This window comes from Pleurodeles waltl, chromosome 9, assembly GCF_031143425.1.
Source record: "Pleurodeles waltl isolate 20211129_DDA chromosome 9, aPleWal1.hap1.20221129, whole genome shotgun sequence".
NCBI lineage: Eukaryota > Metazoa > Chordata > Amphibia > Caudata > Salamandridae > Pleurodeles > Pleurodeles waltl.
The window spans coordinates 1,102,242,716-1,102,264,027 of record NC_090448.1 but is presented as its reverse complement, the minus strand read 5'-3'; the positions used below and the strand labels follow the sequence as shown (position 1 = coordinate 1,102,264,027).

The 21,312-nt window shown below is 43.3% G+C and overlaps 1 protein-coding gene across 3 annotated transcripts in view; it reads left to right on the top strand.

Annotated features, from left to right (window-relative positions):
* The window catches only part of EXD1 (exonuclease 3'-5' domain containing 1), a 555,213-nt gene that overhangs the window by 412,480 nt on the left and 121,421 nt on the right, over positions 1-21,312 (top strand). Inside the window, exon 11 of one of the 3 annotated variants that reach the window (XM_069208821.1) lies at positions 16,057-16,156. The exons of the other annotated variants lie outside the window; for them this stretch is intronic. Coding sequence (XP_069064922.1) covers positions 16,057-16,062 — 6 coding nt within the window. The 3' untranslated portion in view covers positions 16,063-16,156. Of the gene's footprint in view, positions 1-16,056; positions 16,157-21,312 lie in introns of those variants that run through there. 3 annotated transcript variants of the gene reach the window in all.

Below are 21,312 nucleotides of genomic sequence, written 5' to 3'. Positions count from 1 at the left end.
GACCATACATGGTGTTACCAGTGTTACTAGATTGGGCTATTTCTCGCACGAATGGGGGATATTTTTCTATCTGTATGGGAAAAATCTGTCTTGGTGGGATGGCCGTATTTGACCTTTAATTTGACCTCTGTGAGTACAATTTTGAATTTGATAACACCTGCCCAGTCTTGCATTTGGGCATGCTCCACACTCTGACCAACTCCATTGTAGCAGGGCTGCCAATCACTCATAGTGCGAAAGCACTACCATTTATGGCGCTGCTACAGTTGTACTCTCTTGTCCTTACTCGCCTGCCCTTTCAAGACGGTCACATGTCCTGACTCAGACTCATGGAGACCACTATCACCTCTACTACCATTCACCACCCCCACGGTTTGTGCTAATGCCAGCCATCCAGTTAGTGCTGTGCAATTCAGAGACTGCTAGCAGGAATCACTAAGCTCAGCTGTAGATGGGTGACAGAAGCCGCTTTGGTTACAGAGGCACCCCAACTGGGGAGTACCTACTTAAACTATGTAAAGCTTGCACAGTCTGAAATTGTGCTTTTTGAGTTTTTATATAACGCCATCCTTTAAGTGCTTTCAGTTGTTGCTGACCAGAGAACTTAAGCACTGTGCCCAAAAGTGACTGGTCAGAAATGGAACCACTTCTGACATAGGGAAGCTGCATTTAGGTATTCCTGGGTCCACCATCTGTAGTTTGAGTTAGACCTTATTTCTACCAGTAATCAGTTATTTAACCAAATTTACCGGATTGCTTTTGAAACCGCTAAGGTATATAAGCCCCAACCCGAAAATAAAGCGAACCTGCCTTAACTTCCCTGCAAGGTCACATCTTGACACGTTGCTCTTCTTTTGATTTCTTGGCTAGTGCAAAAGATCCAGTCAATGTGGTGCTGATTTTTAATACACTCTAATCTTTCTTTTAAATGTTAATAGTGCAACATGTATTTTGTATTCATCCCCTGCAAAGCATATAACTTTGTTTTGCATTATACCCCTGCAAAGCGTATAACTTTGTTTGGCATTATATAGCTGGCATCTTTACCATAGCCCAAATCTTGAAACAGATTTCATCTTGCCCACATGGGTTGCAAGGCGGTTTCTGTTCATGTTTGTCACTCCATTCTGAGACTTGTAATTCTGCATTTGTTACTAAAAAAGCAAAATTAGAGCTAATGTACAAGCAAATCACACGTGACCAGGGATAGATTTTAGCCATGAACTCTGCGGTGCTCTAGGGACTTACTTTCTATAGAAAAAGCATTTTTTGTTTTGCCAAAAACTTTTGTGCCATTTAACAAATCTTCACAAAATTTTCAAAACTAGTACAACGGTCAGCTCAGCTGCTGTGTTGAAAGTTTCAGGGTAATTAGTCAAGTAGAATCTGAGAAAAAGAGGGATCCCAAAACGCTTTTTCACTATGCAATCTCCAGAGGGATTTTTAGACACAACTGCAGCCCAAACCGCAGGTCGAAATTACACCAAACTTGACAGAAAAGTAGGTTTTGGTCCAGAAATAATCTTTTGTGATTTGGTGTAAATACATTCAGTAGTTTCCAAAATATTAAGGAAACATATTTGTGTATATCTGGACAGTTGGTGTTCAGATATGCTTTGACTGGCCTATTTAAAAGAGACTCAGCAATCCTGATTAGTTGGTGACAACCTGAACAATATGTTTTGGCAGCCATTACAAGGCTCGGGGACTTAATACCTGTGTCCTGAAAATTAATTTTAAAAAAAATTGTAATTGGGCAAGGTGACCAAATGGCATACATGGGGATCTCAAATAGACACCCCCCTTGTATTCCTTGGCCACAATGTGGACAACATGCTCTGGAAGCAGGTACATGACTCAGACATGATCCCTACTGAAATGCATTGTAGTGAACGGCAGGTTTTGAGAGTAAAAAAAGAGGGCCTATAAAGAGTAATAACAGATTTTATTTACAAAATAAATTATTTGCTGATGGTACCATACTCATTTTAGGAATTGGGGTGTGTTCGAAGGTGATTTAACCCTGTGAAATAGCCTTCTGCTGGGATTTCATGAAACATGTTTGAGTGAAAACTGTTTTCTCATGTTTTTCCCATAGAGGTTATGGAAGGTGCTCCAGAAGCTAAAATGACAGCATATTTTCTGTAAATTCATGCTATCATTCTCAGCCATATGAGAATGAAGTCTGACATTTTCAATAAAATTTACTTCCAACAGGAGCAGCCTGCCAGTTGATTCCCTTGCGCTCTACTTCAGCCTCCTAGAGTGTTCTAATGAACAACTAGAGTGCTAAAAGTCTTACTTATGACAAAAGTGTGGCAAACCTGAAGCCATCTTGATTTAATCAAACTGGTCAAACTTAAAGCATTTAATTTAAAAAGGAACAAAATCAGGGGCTTCATTTTGTCACAAATTATGGATAGTGCTGTAGAATGAAAAATAAATAAGATGTTTTAAGAAGATTCTCAAATATCTTCTGGTACTTCCGACAGGAGCAGGCTGTGCTTGTGTTATACTGCAGCCTCCCAGAGTGTTCTAAAGAACAACTAGGGTGCTAACGAACAAGTCACTTACCTTGGGTAATGCATTATATGGTAGAGACTCTATCTAGCTGTAGATTCCTTACCTTAGAATTTCCTGGCATCAGCTTGGAATCCAGAACTTCTCCTGAGCAATACCCTTGCATGCTTCGTCTGATGGCGTTGTTCGTATTCACATGATGTCGGCATTGGAGCCATCTATGAAGTCACAGTTGCCTCAAAAGGCACCACTCAGGCATGCGTACATCAGTTCCTTTTCCACTAACTTCACCTCCAGAAGCGCAGAGCCATGGAAAGAAGTAACAGCTTGTCTGTGCAAAAAAACTATGGCCCTGGAAGGGGCAATCCATGACCCTATTAGACTTGTCCGCAGAGCCCGGAGGCATGGGTGGGTGTAAGGAACCTGCAACTAGATAGTCTCTACCAGATAATACGTTACGGAAGGTAAGTAACTTGTTCATCTAATGGAGACTTTTAGCTGCAGTTTCCTTACCTTAGAATAGATTCAGAAGTGAATCTTAAACTTAGAGGCACACTGCTGTGTGATAAAGGATATGGTTATTATATATCTACCCAAATTAACAACTTCTGCACATCGCCCCAAGTCCGGAGTGGCAATGCTCTTACAGTATTGATCCTTCATGGCCTCCTTCAAATCTCTCTCCATTACCTAGCACCAAATAGGTAGTATTCTGAATCAGCGAAGATGTACGTAAACTCAGCGAGGTCTCCTGTTTACCGTGAAGTTTGACAATGCATGGAGTGGAGTGGAGGGGAGGGGACCAGTCTTTGGATTGTGTCAAGGACTGAAAGAAAAGGAGTAAAGGTAGAATGAAGCAGGTAAGATTAAGTTGAAGGGAAATAGAAATGAGAGATGTAATGAGGAAAACAAAGTTTGGAGAGTAAGATGAAATATCAAGAGACATTTGATGTAGAGAAAGGGAGATCCAAAGAAAAGTAAATAGTAAGGTAGGATAGGTAAAGAGTGGTCGATGAGTTGAGAAAAAGAACGTAAAAGAGGAATGAGTCTTTTTACCATCCAAATCACTTACTGAGGGCCCATCAGATGCTCTGCTGCATAGCTAAAAACCACTAGCAATGCCATTAATAATCTCGGCATCCAGATATACCCATGTAAAAATATTGTTGTCCAGAGATTTTCATTTTTTATTTGTCTTTGAATGATTAGAGAAGTAATGTAGCTTGGGAACACATTGCTATTCATAGCTGGATTTTTCTGGATGGCATTTTTAAAAATGGTGGATGTGTTGCAGTGATGTAATATTTCAGTAACCATGAGACCTATATACTTCATTTTGGTGTCAAAACACAGGCTTTGTGGGTCAAGACGTCTTATACAGATAGAAAATAACTCCTCAGAGCAACCCTTCTGTTATTTTCCAAAATGGTGGGGATAATAGAGAAAGAAAAGACCTATATAGAAATGAAACAAATAATGATGTTTTTTTATTCAAAACATATTTTATTGACATTTAGCAGGAGAACAAGACCAATGCGATCAGTTATGTACAGGAGAATGGTATATAGTGCATACGTAACTGATAAACAAAACATTGAAACTAGCACAATTAACCTCTTTCCACTTGGCCATCCATGCAACAATCCCACCACAGCACCTAACCCTGAACATCTGTTCTAGTATATTATGGTAATTTTGTATGTCTATTGTTCTGCACCTCTTCATCTACTAGGGAGTTATAAGTGTGAACCGGTTGTAGGACAATTCCTTGGTAATCAGTCCCAGCGTTGCCAAATCTAAGGGTGCTTCTGTGGGCAGCCTCTAGCCTGGAAATCTGTGACCTCCTGCAGCTCCTCACTGTGTGGAGGATGGTACCCACTTCCACTCCGCATCATACGTGGTGAAGCAACCGTGCCCATATAATATATATATATATATATATATATATATATATATATATATATATATATATATATATATATATATATATATATATATATATATAATTTTTTTTTTTTTTTTTTTTTTTTTTTTTTTTAACCCTTTCATGTATACACCAAACAATGTTTAGGATCAGAATATGAAAAAAAAATGTTTCACCTCAGTTTTAGACACATTTTCATAGTTCAGTTTGTTTGTTTCGGCAATCCCTTGTGGTGCACTTGCAGAATGTTGAACATTTGAGAAGAGCATATCGACAGGGACACCTTTTTGTAGCACAGGTTTTGCAAGCACATCCACGTGTAAGTTCTGTGGGTAGAAGCTTTAGACATTTTGTAGGATTTAGCACCCCATCAATATCTTTCCAACCAAATTTACACAGATCGTATTTTTTTTTTTTTTTTTTAGGTATGCATGATCCAAAACAATTATACCTCCTCTGATCAAGAGCGCTCTTTTAATGTGTTCACATAGAGAATATGGCATTGCTGGAAGGTTACTTTGCAGGACTGATCTCTTGAACTCACTATACCAAAGATCGTCAAACATGTGAGAGCCAGAACTTGTTTTACTTACACACACACACTATTTTTCTACGTATTTAAAGTTTAAAGTCACATTCTTCTGTCTCAGCAAATCCTTTTAGAAACATCATCACAGGTTCAACAGTTAAAGCTCCAAGCTTTCTGCTAGTTTTGCTCATAGTGCCATCACCCATAAGAATGTGCCTTGATAAGAAAACTGGACATCTCTGGGTCGTAAATGTTTGTAGAGAATATGAAGTGGGATTAAGTGTCTTTTCTCACCTGTTTTCATATCCATAACTCTGACAATCTTTGACTTATGAACCTTGCAACAAATCGAAGTAGCACAATAATGCCATCTGTGTCATTTGACAGTACAATGACTCCATTGGAACCATTTCAAACAGCCCACTCAACATGTGGCACAACACAAAGCTCAGCTTCCTCTAATTTGCTGTTACATTCTTGAACAATATGGCCTGTACTTTTTTTTTTTTTTAATGTCTCTGCAGTCACCAACTCCTCATATACAATCAGTCCACTCACAATAATTGGAAATTCAATGTTCAGTGAAGCATCAGCAATGTGTTGGTGTTAACATCTCCAAGTTCATCGTATTCAGTGTTGATGACTAGAATTTATCAAGTTGAATTTTTGATGTAGGCAAGGTCAGTTGTTCCACTTGTAGGCATTCGTCTGGTTCTCTCACATATTTTGACAGATAGTTAAAAATAACTGTCAGACAATGTGGAGTTCTTAGCAGGTGCACACAGACTTTGATATCTGTAGAACAGTCTGAACGACCTCTCCGAGGTTTTGCATGGATGAAATCTTCACCATTCGCAGTTGTAACATAGTCCACAAAAACAGCAGTTTTCAATGAGGAGACCTTTGCGAATTTAAATTCTAAAGATGAAAGTGTTTTTTTCGAGCGCTTGTGCGAGTTTGTGCTTCACTGGTTTGGTTGCAGCATCTCCATCCAAAAATGCATTTCTTGGAATTTCTTTTGCTACATCCATCTCTCTGTGTGTTTGTGAAAGTTGTTTTTTTGCAACTTTTTTTGTAGTAGTTGGTTGGGTGAAACTCCTACTATGGCAATTAAAGTGTGGAAGTTTAGCTTTAGTGATTTTGTCAGACAGCCTTTTTCTCTTTCAATACAAATCTCTCCTGCTTCAGTACTGCATATAGTTTTGAGACTATACAACAGCAGGATGCAGCAGGCTCATACGAAACGCACTAATCCCTATAGGTTCCCAACTATTAAACAATGGAATATTCAAATATCTTATAGTGTGCAACTCCACCAAAGCACCTGCTGCAAAGGTGCTCAGAAGGTTAAAGGAACCTAATAATGAAAACTATAATGGTGGTGCACCACTTTGTTAACAATTATCAAATCACATTTAAAGAAAGTCAAATTCTCTTGTAGTATAAATACATAAAATCTTCTCTTTATTTTCTTCCATTTCTATTAATTTCTTCCATATTGATCTTGGTAAAACATAGTATGCATGAAAACAGCCAACGCGTTTCGCCCTTTAACATAGGGCTCCTTCAGGGCTGTAACGTAGTGTAATAAAAAATAATAAACACACAGACAACACTTCAATACATAGTAAGAACAAAACAGAATCATAAGACAAGACATAGAGGTGAGTAAAAATAAAAATTAACATATATATGTGTAAGTAAATGCACAGCAGTGAGTCAATAATGTTTGTTAAAATTACCTGAACTACAGTAGAAACACAGTAATGTGACATAGGAAACAGGCAAAGGAATTGGTTTGTAACTGGAGAGTGAGAAGAGCAGGTTAAAAAATATAAGATTAAAAAAAGAAAGATGTTTCGTATACTAGAAAAAAAAAAAATAGTGCTTGGGTAATCATACAATAGTCAATTGTTGTCAGACATGGGCATACCTATATATTTTCCGGTAGGTCATGGTTGAAACATTCTTCAAGAAAATATTCTTAGTGAATCTGATGAAAGAAGAAAGAAAGGGGAAATAAACCAGACCCTTATATGATTAATCCAGAAGAGCCAAAGGCAATGAGTACCAAAAGGATTATTCGAAAAAAAAAAAATATCCAGCCAAACCCCCCTGTTTTATAGCATTCAGACGTTTCTCAATATGAGCAAAATATGTTGCTCATAGAGTGACAGTAAACAAAAGAAATTTCTTAAATTAACTAGACCATCCACCGATGGTCAATATCAAGCAGTCGGTTCTATAAACCGATCAGTGTTTATGAAATTGAATTCCCCGTCAGTGCCGGCAAGCGAGTAAAAGGTAGAATATTTTACCCAGAAAAAGAATTTGAAATGTCACGTTAATATTAGCCGTGGCCCTTGTCGTGGTTAGCGAGGCGTACGTAACGGAAGAGGTCCAACAGCACTTCGCCGGCCCGAAATTCAAGTAAGCCGCTGCTGTCCTCTTTACAAGGTATATACGCTTCTTATTGCAATTCCTCTGAGCCCGGAATCCGGGGTCAAGGAGTAAAAGATAAAAATAGAAAATGGACCAAACAATCGAAGATGGCGGCCAACTTGGTAGTATGTTGGCATAACGTCCTTATTGCACCAAACAAATGACACAAAATCAGTGTGGAAAGGGGAGGGTAGGAGGGAGCAGCCATCTTATTGCATACTGCAGTGAAGGGGTACTCAATATGCTATTGGACCCTGAAGAGGGTAATTGTAAGTCAGATATAATAATCTTAATAGAAACAAACAAGATTTGTCACTATTCAGTGCCATCTGATATTATCAAATAATCAAAATATCTAAACATGATGCAGGACCTATTCATACATGTCATCAGTTAATGAATTGGGCATACTAGTAACACAAAAATACTGCAATATGTACAATTGCTAAGGTATATACAAAAATATTGTGAATAATCGTCATAACCACTAATTACAGTTTGACATCATAATCAAGGAGACAAGTATAGTACCAGAATACTCATGATCACTATGGCCTAGATATACCCCTCATCATTCATCTAGTGGGTACTCAATATGCTTTTGGACCCTGAAGAGGGTAATTGTAAGTGAGATGTAATAATCATGTAGTAAAAAACAAGATTTGTCACTTTTCAGTGCCATCTGATATCATCAAATAATCAAAATATCTGAACATAATGCAGGACCTATTCATACATGTCATCAGTTAATGAATTAAACATACTAATAACACAAAACAATACAAAAATACTGGAATATGTACAATTGCTAAGGTATATACAAAAATATTGTGAATAATGGTAATAACCATTAATAACAGTTTTACATCATTATCAAGAAGACAAATTCTCCCCCATGCGCAGCATTCGACTGAAACTTCTTTCCAGCTCTGCACGTCGGCGAGGATGCCACAATTGCCCAACTCCACGCGGCTCCGTCTGACGTCATCGTGGCAATAAGAGGCCCTAGGCGGCGTGCTGATGTCAGTTCCCTTTTTTCCGTGCCTTCGATAACGGTTATTTCTCCAGCTCTTGTATCGTTTGCTGTTGAAAGGGATACTTTGTGTTTTTTCGGGATGTCTGCTCTGAAGAAGTCAGGGTTCAAGCCTTGCAGAGAATGCGGTGGTCTAATGTCAGTCACTGACCCGCATAACGACTGTCTATGGTGTCTGAGCTCGGACCACGACGTCCAGGAGTGTGGTTCGTGCCAGAAAATGAATCCCAAAGCTCTGAAGGAGCGTGAAGCCAAACTATTTTTAGCAAAAGCTAAAAAGAAGAAGAGGAGGCACCATAGGTCTTTGTCAGCGAAGAGTCATAAGAAGCGGTGCCATCACGATTCCCGGTGTCGTTCCAGAGGAAGCTGTTCGAGGTCTCAATCTGTCCGGCGCCATAAGTCCTAGGACGTCAGCCCAATGGTGACTCCTCAGCCTTAGACTCCGCAATCTTCTCCGGTGCCGTCGGTCTTTGAGGTGGTGGAGCCTCCGTCATCGCTGATCTCCGGCGCATCCGGATGTACAGGATTCGAGTCCGGCTCTGGCTCCTCAGGAGTATCCTGCTTTCCCTGCTCCGGGGATGGATCCAGCGGCATTCCTTAATGCCATGTTTGCCATGTTTCAGAGCATGGTGCCGGGAGGTGGTGCGCCGGCTGGCCCCACTGGTCCCTTGGCGTTTAGTTTAGGCGCTCAGGCTCCATATAGACCGACGCCGTTCATGCCATTCTGTCTGGCAGGAGACACTAGCCTGGTGCCGGTACTGGCGGTGCAGCCGTCGACGTCAGTGGAGAGACCTTCAACGCCGGTGTCTATTCAGATGGAGGCGTCCCGAAGTCTGATGGCGGAGATGGGTGGAGATCGAGTGTCCACGGCGCCGATGGATCCATCTCCGGCGTCGGAGGGGTCCGGAGATCGTGTGGTGATGCCGCTCTCTGACGTCTGCCAACTTTGTCGACGCTGGGGCTGGAGGCTAAATTGCGTTCCCGAAGAAAGGCCCTCAGATTGTTGGAGGAGAGAGAATACCAGAAACAGCTCCTTGAGGAAGGGGAGATTGTGGAGCCCCTAGGTGACTTTCAGGGGTTGGACACTGCCAGTGGGCAACTTCCCCAGAGTAGGATTTGGCCTCGTCAAGGGGATATACTGAGGAGGCAGCCTCGTTTCATTCTGTCATCAGGAAGGCTGCTGATTTCTTAGAACTCCCACTTCCGATGGCCCAGGTCAAGACAAATATCCTGAAGGAGGTGCTGCTTCCTGCCACGGCTATTGCGGATCCGTTGTTGCCTTTTAATGAAGCCCTTATGGATCCCATAGTTGAGGTTTGGAAAAAGCCTGTTTCTTCGTCAGCAGTGAACAAGTCGGTAGCCAGACTGTATAGGTCCGCGCCTGGGGACCCGGAATTCCTTTTCAACATCCATCTCCTGAGAGTCTGGTGGTGCAGGCGTCTTGTTCGTTGCGGTCTGCTCCTGGCTCCTTCCCTGGTGTGCCATCTGACAGGGAGTCCAAACGCATGGAGCAGTCTGCGAAGAAGGCTTTCTCCTCATGCAGCATGGCACTTAAATCAGCTAATGCCACGTGTATCCTGGGTAGATACATTCATGCAATAATGGATGCAGCTATAGCAGGGTTGCCAGATATGCCCCAAGACTTGCAAGGACTCCTCACGGATGCCCAGACGGTGGCTACGCAGGTCATACAATCAGGACTGGACACCACGGACCCTGTTGCTAGAGCCATGGGAACCTCCATTGCTACCAGACATCATGCTTGGTTGCGTACGTCTGGGTTTCCGTCGGATGTCCAAGCCACTCTCTTAGACTTGCACTTTGATGGCGCTAAATTATTTGGCACTAAAGCTGACTCTGCGTTGGAGCGCTTTAAGGAGTGTAGGGCAACGGCGAAATCCTTGGGCCTGCAGGCTGTTTCGACCCCTTTTAGGTCATTTAGACCTCTTAGAATATTTGGATGAGGGGCGTCCTTTTGTGTGAGATCGCAGCAGGCAGGCCAGCAGCCCTCGAGTCTCCCATACAGATCTTTTAGGGGGCAGGGTAGAGACTGCACTAGAGGGGCCACCCAACAGCATCACCCTACCTCTTCCTCGGGGGGGGGGTGCAACAGGGAAAGCAACCCTAGTCCTCTAACCATTGCGTCCTATGTATCTCTGGTAGGGGGAAGGTTGTCTCTTTTTCTTCCCACGTGGGAGTCTATAACATCCGACTCCTGGGTCATCAGTGTGGTAAGGAAAGGCAATGCCCTTCCCTTTCGGGAGATTCCTCCGCCCTTCCCTCCCCTCCCTAACACGAGGTTCTATCCTGATTGTCGAAGGGTGCAGTACAGATGGTTCCAGAGCAGGAGAGGGGTCAGGGATGTTATTCAAGGTATTTTTTGACCCCCAAAAAGGATGGTCGTTTGAGGCCTATCCTGGACCTGAGGATTTTGAATTGGTTCCTCAAACAAAAGAAATTCAAAATGTTGACTGTAGCACAGGTACTTATGGCGTTGAACAAGGAGGATTGGATGGTGTCTGTCGACTTGCAGGATGCTTATTTCCATATTCCCCTTCTCAAGTCACACAGGAAGTATTTCCGTTTTGTGGTGGGGTCGCAACACTACCAGTTTGCGGTCCGTCCTTTTGGTCTTACTTCCGCGCCTCTAGTCTTCACGAATGTGATGGCGGTGGTTGCAGCGAACCTCAGGAGGAAGGGAATAGCAGTATTTCCTTACCTGGACGATTGGTTGCTCAAAGCCAAGTCTCTGGAGCTCGTGCTGCATCACCTGCAGATGACAACCCAGTTGTTGTTCTGTCTGGGCTTTCCGATAAACGTGCCCAAGTCTCACCTGGAGTCCTCAACGCCTCCTGTTCATAGGGGCAGTACTGGACACGACATTGAATGGAGCCTTTCCTCAGCCACAGCGGATTCAGGACATTCAGGCGTTGATTACAATGTTTCAAGAAGGAGCTGTTGTTCCAGTCCTCAAGGTCATTCGTCTGCTCGGTCGGTTTGCTTCTTGCATTCTGTTGGTCACTCATGCACGCTGGCACATGAGGGCTCTTCAGTGATGTCTCCGCAGGCAGTGGTTTCAGCACAAGGGGGATCTTGAGGAGTCGATAAGGATCTCCAGGGACACTGCAGTGGATCTTCAATGGTGGGCTGCGGTCGGCAACTTGTCTCAAGGAAAGCCATTCTCGTTGCCGCCTCCAGTGGCCACAGTGATAACGGATGCCTCCACTTTGGGGTGGGGAGCTCACCTGGGGGACCTGGAGATCAAAGGTCATTGGTCTCCAGTGGAGCAGGTGTTTCATACAACCTGCTGGAATTGCGGGCGATACGTTTGGCTCTCAAGGCCTTTCTCCCTTCCATTCGCGGTCAGTCGGTTCAAGTCTTGACGGACAACATGACTGCGATGTGGTACATCTACAAGCAGGGAGGAGTAGGGTCTTATCTTGTCTGCAGAGAGGCTCTGCGGCTCTGGTCCTGGGCAGAGGACCATCGGATTGGCTTAATAGCAAACCATCTGGCCGGGGTTCAAAACGTGCGTGCGGACAGTCTCAGTCGGCTACTATCGGCCGATCACGAGTGCCGTCTTCATCCAGATCTGGTCCTTTCCATCTTCCGGATGTGGGGGTTTCCTCAGGTAGACCTGTTTGCCACTCGGGAGAACGTGCACTGCCCATTGTTCTGCAGCATCCAGTATCCGGTGCATTAAGCGTTGGGGGACGTGTTTCAGATGTCCTGGAACGGCCAGTTGCTTTACGCGTTTCCCCCCATAACCTTGATTCCTCGGGTTCTGAGGAAGATTCGCCAAGACCGGGCCCAAGTCCTATTAATAGCACTGGATTGGCCAAGAAGGGCATGGTACACGGACCTTCTCCAACTCTCGATGTGCCCTCTGCTCCGTCTCCCTTTCAGGGCAGACCTCCTCTCGCAGTCACAGGGGCAGGTTCTACACCCCCACCTCCAGAGCCTGCACCTTCATGCCTGGAGATTGAACGGGGCAATCTGAGTTCTTTTTCTCTCCCACCGGATGTGGTGGATGTTATTTTATCGGCCTGGCGACACTCCACCAAATCTGTCTATGCGAGTAGATGGGCTAGATTCGTTGTTTGGTGTGGAGAGAGACAAATTAATCCCTTAAGTGCCCATTTGTCAGACATATTGATGTGTGCATTGTCCTTGGCACAGCAAGGCTGTGCTGTTGCTACTGTCAAGGGCTATCTTTCGGCCCTCTCAGCCTTCTTATGCCTTCCTGATCAACTCTCTTTGTTCAATTCCCCTTTAGTGTTGAGATTTTTGAAGGGGCTTGCCAATAGGTTTCCTCCCACTCCGTTTCTTATGCCCCAGTGGGATTTAACTCTGGTTCTAACCTTTTTGATGGGCTCTCCTTCTGATCCGCTACATTCTTGCCATTTCAGATTTTTATTCTAAAGACTGTTTCTTACGGCCATCACGTCTGCTAGGCGTGTAAGTGAGCTTCAAGCTCTTTGTGTTCACCCTCCTTTTACAACATTTCATAAGGACAAAGTGGTGCTTAGGACCAGGGCGGCTTTCCTCCCCACGGTAGTGACTCCTTTTCATTTGGGACAGTCTATCCCTCTCTCGACATTCTATCCTTCTCCACATTCATCTAAGGAGGAGGAGAGGCTCCATCGACTGGACCCAAGGAGGGCTCTCAGTTTTTACATTGACAGGACGAGAGAGTTCTGCTTGGACGACCAGCTCTGTCGGATACGTGGGGAAGAGGAAGAGGAAGGGGAAGGCCGTCCACAAGCGAACGCTATCCAGGTGGGTCGTTCTTTGTATTAAGATATGTTATTCATTGGCGAAGAAAGATCCTCCTGATGGAATAAGAGCCCATTCCACCAGGGCTAAGTCGGCCACATCGGCCCTGGCTAGAGGTGTTCCAGTGGCAGACATTTGTAAGGCTGCGACTTGGGCGTCCCTCCACACCTTCGTAAAGCATTATTGCTTGGACTCTGAGGTGAGGGGGGATGGCCTTTTTGTGCGGTCTGTGCTGTGGGATTTCTTGGTATGAAAAGTCAGACTCCCACCTCCGAGGTGGTACTGCTTTGGGACTCTATTCATTAGGTGAGGAATCCACAGGTAGTTGTATCCATCAGAAGAGCAAGTTACTTACCTTTGGTAACGCTTTTTCTGGTGGATACACTAGCTACCTGTGGATTTCTCACGGTCCCTCCCGCCTCCCCATAGTCTGTCTGGTCATACCAAGATGTCTTTGGGTGAGTACATGTATATTTGATTGTTTCTGCATTATGAGGGTATACATTTATTTATATATATTTGTATGTATTGATATACATTCATGGCTGTGGAAATTTTGTTTTACGAATATATGTTGATACTGTGGCCATTATTAGGTATTTACCTTTTCTATAAAAGTTTCCTTGAATATGGTCTTGATGAGTATGGAGTGTCAATATTCATCTATTCGCCTCAAAGGCAAGTCAAAAATGGAGTAAACTGACGTCAGCATGCCGGCGGGGGCCTCTTATTGCCACGATGATGTCAGACGGAGCCCCGTGGAGTCGGGCAATTGTGACGTCCTCGCCGACGTGCAGAGCTGGAAAGAAGTTTCCGTCAAATCCTGCGCATGGGGGAGAATTAATTAGGTGAGGAATCCACAGGTAGCTAGTGTATCCACCAGAAAAAGCGTTACCGAAGGTAAGTAACTTGCTCTTTTGGTATATAAGAGAGTGAAACATTGTTATAAAAAGTAGTGAAATTCATGGTCTGTGTTGTGACCCAGCTCGACCGCTCGTAAGCGGCAGATCCAGGCTGCCTCCTTTTGGCGCAATATCAGTTCTCTGTTACCTCCTCTTGGGTGAGGGGGAATGTGATCTATCCTTTGAAACCAGATATGTGGATCATCTGGGTGAAACAGTGTCATATGAGATGTTAGTGGATATCTAGTGTCCCTATTTTTAATAGCTCGTACGTGTTCTTGTATTCTTAGTTTAAGGGACCGCACGGTGCTTCCCACATAACTCTTGTTGCATGTGCATCCCAAAATGTAAATCACAAATTTTTTATTGCAGTTAATAAAGTGCTTAATAGTATATGTCCTAGAGGTGTTATAACAAAAATCTTTAGATTTATCCAAACCCAGGGCGCAAATGTTGCATTCATGGTGTGTAAAAATAAAACCTTCGGTTTCGTAGAGAGCCAAGTGGTTTTGTTTGGGACTGCAACATACCTAGGGCATAGTTGGTCCCTGAGTGTCATACCCCTACGATAGGTGATCTTTGGTGTTTTGGATATATGCCCTTTTAATCCCAGTATGTCACTAAGCAAGTGCCAGTATGGCGTTTTAAGATCTTAAAAAATGTCCTGGCTCTGGACTGAGTATCAGGTCACAAATGACAACTGCTCTGAGCATTTCCTTTTATCTTGGCGGGATTTTGCAATCAAAGTTTCCTTCCTAGGGATTCTCATAGTCCGTTTTTCCGCATTAGAGAGCGTCTTATCGTATCCTCTCTTAGTGAATCTCTGTTTGACATGTTGAATTTGTGTGAGAAATGTGTCATTGGTACTACAGTTGCGTCTCACACGCACCATCTCACCAAATTGGATATTCTGAATCACTGATTGGGGGTGGGCACTCGTCGCATGGAGAATGCTATTGCAAGTTCTAGATTTTCTATACAGAGCACTCTGTATGCAGTCATGTTTTACGAAAAATCTGATCTCCAGAAAATCAATTGTATCTTTACTGTAGTGTATGCTAAGTTTAACATTGTATGGATTGTCATTGAGAAAAGCATGGTACATGTTTAACTGTTCGATCGTCCCATTCCATAGTAAAATGATATCATCTATATATATATCCCCCAGAACACAATGAATTCTGTCCAGGGGGAGGCATGTTTCCCCCATGCATGTATTTTCTCGTACCAACCTATAAACAGGCATGCGTACGATGGGGCAAATTTTGAACCCATTGCGGTCCCTTGTACTTGTTGAAACCAGTCAGTGTTAGGCAGAAAATAGTTTTTGGACAAAATGATGTCAATCATTTCCAAGAGCATCAGGTTATGTCCGTAATGGTCAGCCGTTCTTGTATTCAGATAAGAAGTGATCACTTGAATACCAAAAGGTTTTTGAATGCAAGTATATAGACTATTCACGTCAATGGTGACAAAAGGAAGGTCATCTGACCAGGGAAAATCCTCGAATTAGTTGAGAATATCCTTACTATCTTGAATAAAAGTAGGCAAATTACATACAAATTTTTGTAAGAAAGAATCAACATATTCTGATAATTTTTCAGTGGGAGAATCAATACCAGATATAATAAGCCTCCCTGGCGGGAAATTCCCCCCTTTGTGTATTTTTGGAAGAATGTATATGCATGGATACATGGTTTTTTTTACAGCAAGATATTTGTATTCATTCCTATGTCACATTACTGTGTTTCTACTGCAGTTCAGGTAATTTTAACAAACATTATGGACTTACTGCTGTGCATTTACTTACACATATATATATATTTATTTTTACTCACCTCTATGTATTGTCTTATGATTTTGTTTTGTTCTTACTATGTATTTAAGTATCGTCTGCGTGTTTATTATTTTTTATTACATTACGTTACAGCCCTGAAGAAGCCCTATGTTAAATGGCAAAACGCGTTGGCTGTTATCATTATGCATACTATGTTTTACCAAGATCAATATGGAAGAAATTAATGGAAATGGAAGAAAATAAAGAAGATTTGATGTATTTATACTACAAGAGAATTGGACTTTCTTTACATGTGATTTGATCATTGTTAACAAGGTGGTGCACCACCATTATACTTTGCATATAGTTTTGATCCATGTTCCTGGACATCTAGTAGACGTGTCTTTATATCGTTATCCACATATTATTTGGTCGCAAAGTTGTGTTGCCACACAGGCCAGTTATTTCAAAGGGGTTTCCTTGATGCTGAATGAAATGAAAGACTGTCAACATGTTTATTAAAAATGTCCACTCTTTCTCACAAGTTTGTGGTGAGGAACAGTTTCACAATGGTCCATTAATTTTGAATTTTTCAGCTCTCTGAAAACATTGCAAATAGAACGGACTTCTTGGTAAACTAGCTGCCATTGAACAACATATTCACTTAAACATCTCTGACCAACAATTCCCTTTAAGCTTTTCTGTGATATCTAGATCATCTGTTCCAGTTTCTTATCTAGAGCTGCAGCATTGAACATTCCCTCTGCCATTCACCACAAAATATATTTGGGTGAATGTTCTTCTTCACTGTTTCCAAATACCAGGACCTCGTATCTCAGGTAGTTTATGCAATTGAATTAGTGAAACCCATAAATCAGTGACTCCACAGTCTTCACATAAAGCTTCCAATCACTTTCCTGATCAGCATGCACCAGGTTTTTCACTAGAACTATCATATGTAAAACCTTTCCCCAGTACTTGCAAAGTTCTTTTTATTTTTTTCCACATTCTTCGTCAAACTCTATGAACTTGGTTTCTGTTTTTTTGACGAAGTGTAAATGAACATTTCCTGGCTTTGCATTATGTCTTTTGAATGAAGTGCACCCTGTGCCTTGTTCACTTTTGAGATAAGATATGTAAAACCTAATTTGTCATTCTTGATCATTTATTGGAGGTGGACCAGGGGTGGCCATCGATCTTCTAAGTGGATGGGCACTGGGTTTAGTTGTCATTGCTTTCTCAGAAGACTCTGAATCTTGTTGTGATTCACTGGTTTCTGCCATTTTTTGACACATTGTTTCCAGGCTTTTTCCATTGTATATGTTACAGTGGCAAAATATTTGATCCTCTCTGCCCATTAGTTTCAATCTTTTGTGAACTTCATTGTGCCGAATTTCTGTAGCATCCCGAACTCTCTTTTGTCCAGCCACAGTTGATGTTTGCTTTTCTTTTGGATTAGGTTGGCATACGACACATTTTTCTTCGTTAAAGGAGTCCTCAGGTTTTGTAGCAACACTAGTCAGGAGGTAAAGATCGTTTGCTACCACCTGCTTCGCTTATGTTTACGAATTTGAATTAACGGAAAACCTGAAACAAAAACAATATTGAAATAGGTTACCAATATGATGGATAAAACACATCATTATAGAGCCCCCATTTTGGAAAATGGCGGAAAGGTTGCTCTGAGGAGCTATGTTCTGTCACTACAACACTCTGTGACCCCCAAAACCTATGTTTTAGTACCAAAATGAAGTATATAGGTCTCATGGTTCCTGAAACATTACATCATCACTGCAGCACATCCTCCATTTTAAAAATAGTCATACAGAAATAATCGGCCTGGATTTGCAAACTCAAGCTAAATTACTTCTCTGATGATACAAAAACACATGAAAATCTCTGGACAACAGTTTTTTTTTTTTACTGAGGTATAATATGAGGGCAGGACTAATAGGTCTCAAAGGTGACCTTTGCCAATGCTTGTTTAAGTATTTCACATCCACAAAATGCTGTGGGCTGCTACTGAAGTTGATGCAGAGCCTCTAAAGTTAGATGAACTACAAGCAATTTACAAAAGTAATGCTGATGTACACAAACCCTGCGGTCCAGGGAGAGGACGGTATAGGCGCACAGCAAGTGTCCTCTTTGATGCAGTGAGTGATTCAGCAACGCCCTGGACACACAGATAAGATTCTTCTGTGCTCCTTTTCTTCTTTTCTTCTTGTCTTTTCCTTTTCTTTTTCCCTTTCTTCCCCCCGTGTTATGCACCCTAGCTAACGCACTATTACTAACTGTACCAATTTCAGGTTGACATTTTGCAACCAGCCCTCGCCTTTGTATTCTAGGGGCTTCTCGTATTTTACTGTGTATCTTCTTTTTATGCCCCTCTTTATCTACCCTTCATTTGAACCTTAGTGTCTGACTATAAGGGGACACTCCCCCTCCTGGACACCAGAGGCCAATAGCCTCTAGGGATAGGGTAAGAACTTTTTCCACTTACCCCTCATAGCATTATTATCTATGATGTTACATGTGAATGGTTATTGCCCTTATTTAGTGTAATTGTTCCATGCATGAGTATTTGCTTCACGTGTGCTGTTGGTTTGCTGTGTAGTGCTGTGCCACAATGTTGCCACCATTATCATAAAACCAGGCGACAAAGGCGGAGCTACAGTGATTCTACCACAGAAGATGAACAGAGATGAATGTGAGCGCCTTTTGGGTAATACCCAACATTATAAACGTCTGTCCCGAGACCCCACTCCTGACATTCAAGAAGAAATTTCCTTCCTGGTTGCAAAAGGTAGGGAGAACGACTGGCTCACTGAACACGAGGCAGCCTTCCTAGTACAGGCTAACCCAAAGATCCCTTATTTCTACATCCTGTCTAAGGTGCATAAAGAAAGGATCCCTCCTCCAGGCAGACCCATAGTATCCGGGATCGGCTCCGTATTAGAGCCCCTACCTAAGTTTGTAGACTTCTTCCTACAACCACTAGTGAAAAGAATTCCAACCTACCTCAAGGACACCACCGATGTTCTGCTACTGTTTGTATCGGTACCTTTTGATAAGACCAAAGAACTCTTGTTCACACTAGACGTGGAATCCCTATATACTAACATCCCCCAGGAGGCCACGCTGGAAGTGATCAGTAATCTGCTCGAAGCCAATAGGGGAGAGTCACAAACCCCCCCTGAATTCATACTGGACCTCATGCATTTAGCACTCACTAGGAACTACTTTAAATTTGAAGAAAGTTTCTTCTTACAAACACAAGGCACATCAATGGGGAGCACTTTTGCCCTTAGTCTGGCATGCCTCTATGTTGACAACTTTGAGAGACATATGGTCCTCCATGAAGACAACCTGCACCGAAAGCAGATTAAACTCTGGAAGCGGTATATAGACGACATCCTCCTGTTCTGGGCGGGAACTAAAGAAGAGGCTCTCTCCTTCTCTATCTGCCTCAATGGGCTAACCCTTTCCTAAACTTCACCATGACTATAGGTGAGAACAAGCTTCCATTCTTAGACCTACTCATTTATGAACACGAGTGAGGCTTGGCCACAGAGGTATACTACAAACCAACGGACCGTAACAACTTGCTACAATTCCAGAGTTTTCACCCACGGGCTCTGAAGGATAACCTCCCAGTAGGACAGTTCCTACGACTACGACGGAACTGCTAGACTATAGCTGACTACCGTAAGCATGCTGACAAACTAGCCACTAAATTACAAGCAAAGGATTACCCCACACACCTGGTCAATAGGGCCCGCAAAAGAGCACGCAATAACAGGGACCAGTTGCTGCAGCCCCGGGCAGTGAAACCAGACATAGAACAGATCGTGTGTGTCGCGACCTTTAGCGCTCTATCCAACAGGATCCAGAAGATCATCAAAGAGGATTGGAAGATCCTCATGTCAGGTGGCTTACCGTTCCGGCAGCCATTACATGCCTATAAGAGCATCTAACATACGTGATATGGTGGTACACACAAGACCTAAAGAAAGATCCCATCCCAGACAGACTACACTCTGGCACCTACCACCCCCAGCAGGCCACTACCCTTGTGGCAATTGCAGTGTATGTCGTCTAACCCACAAATCCACTTCCATCAACCTAGACCTTAAAACCCCATGGGTGCAAAAACCTCTCACCAACTGTAATAGTAAGAATGTGATTTACCTGATCAGATGCCCTTGCCAACTCAAATACGTGGGTATGACCACCAGAAAGGCCAGCACAAGGATCTGCGAACACAGGAGCACGATCCGGTGTAAACGCGATGCCACTAAACTGACCAATCACGTCCCCTTGAAGAACCATTCCCCGGATGATCTTTCCTGGACGGTCCTAGAGCAACTGCCCCCAACAACCCTCAACATGTCACAGAATCTGTTTCGGGCTGAACAACGCCGGGTGTGGAGGTTACGTACAGACACAGTTGGCCTGAACAATGAGATACCCTGGTTCTCACTTTATAAATAGGCCCTCTGCAACTTGCCTGCTTGACCACTCCGGTCTTCCCGTTGTATCCTTGTCCCCTTCCCCTTCCCTTTCCCACCTTCCGGGTCGCTCCCCGCCCTCTCCACCTTTCTTCCCTCCCCATCCACTTCATAAACCCCCACCTCCCCTCTTCCATCCCCTTCTTTTCTTTCTTCTCTTTTTCCCTTCTTCCCCCAGCCTTTCTCCTATCTCCCCTCGCTCCTTCCTTCCCCCCATCTCCTTCTTCTCTTTTCTTTGCTTTTATTCCTTCCCTTTTCCCTTCCTTCCCGAGCCCTTCTCCCACCCTTCCTTGCCTTTCTTTCCCCTTCCTCTATTCCCTTTTTCCCTGTTCCGTCTCGTCCCTCCCTCGAGTGTCCTTTTTTTCTTTTTTCCTTGTTCCCCTTTTTTCTCATTTTGTTCCCCATCCTCCCTTTTTTTTTCTCTCTCCTCCCTATAGCCGTGGTCCCGTTTTTCTTCCCCTCCCCCTCCCCTTCTCTTTCCCTTTTCTTCCTTCTAACCCCTCAGTTTACTCCCTCCTTCCCTCCTCTTTTCTTATTCTTTTTTCTTTCCCTCCTTTTGTTCTTCTTTTGTTCCCCCTTTCTTTTTCTTTTTTCAACCTTTTTCCCCGCCCCCCCACCCTTCGCCACCCCCGCACCCGCTATTTTATTTTTATTTTTATTTTCTTTTGTCTTTTTCTCCGTTTCTCTTCCTTCAGGCCGCTGGGAACTACATTTCCCAGCGACCCCGGGGATCGCGCGCCATTTTCTGATGCTCCGGGGTGCAGCAGGAGGCTCCCACCTCGGGCTGCCCCGGAAGCACAATTATGACGAGTGGGCTGTGCTGGCTCTAACACGGAAGCTCCACTTCCGGCCCCCACGTCCGACTGACGAGGAGACCGCAGGCCGCGGCAGTGATTTACCA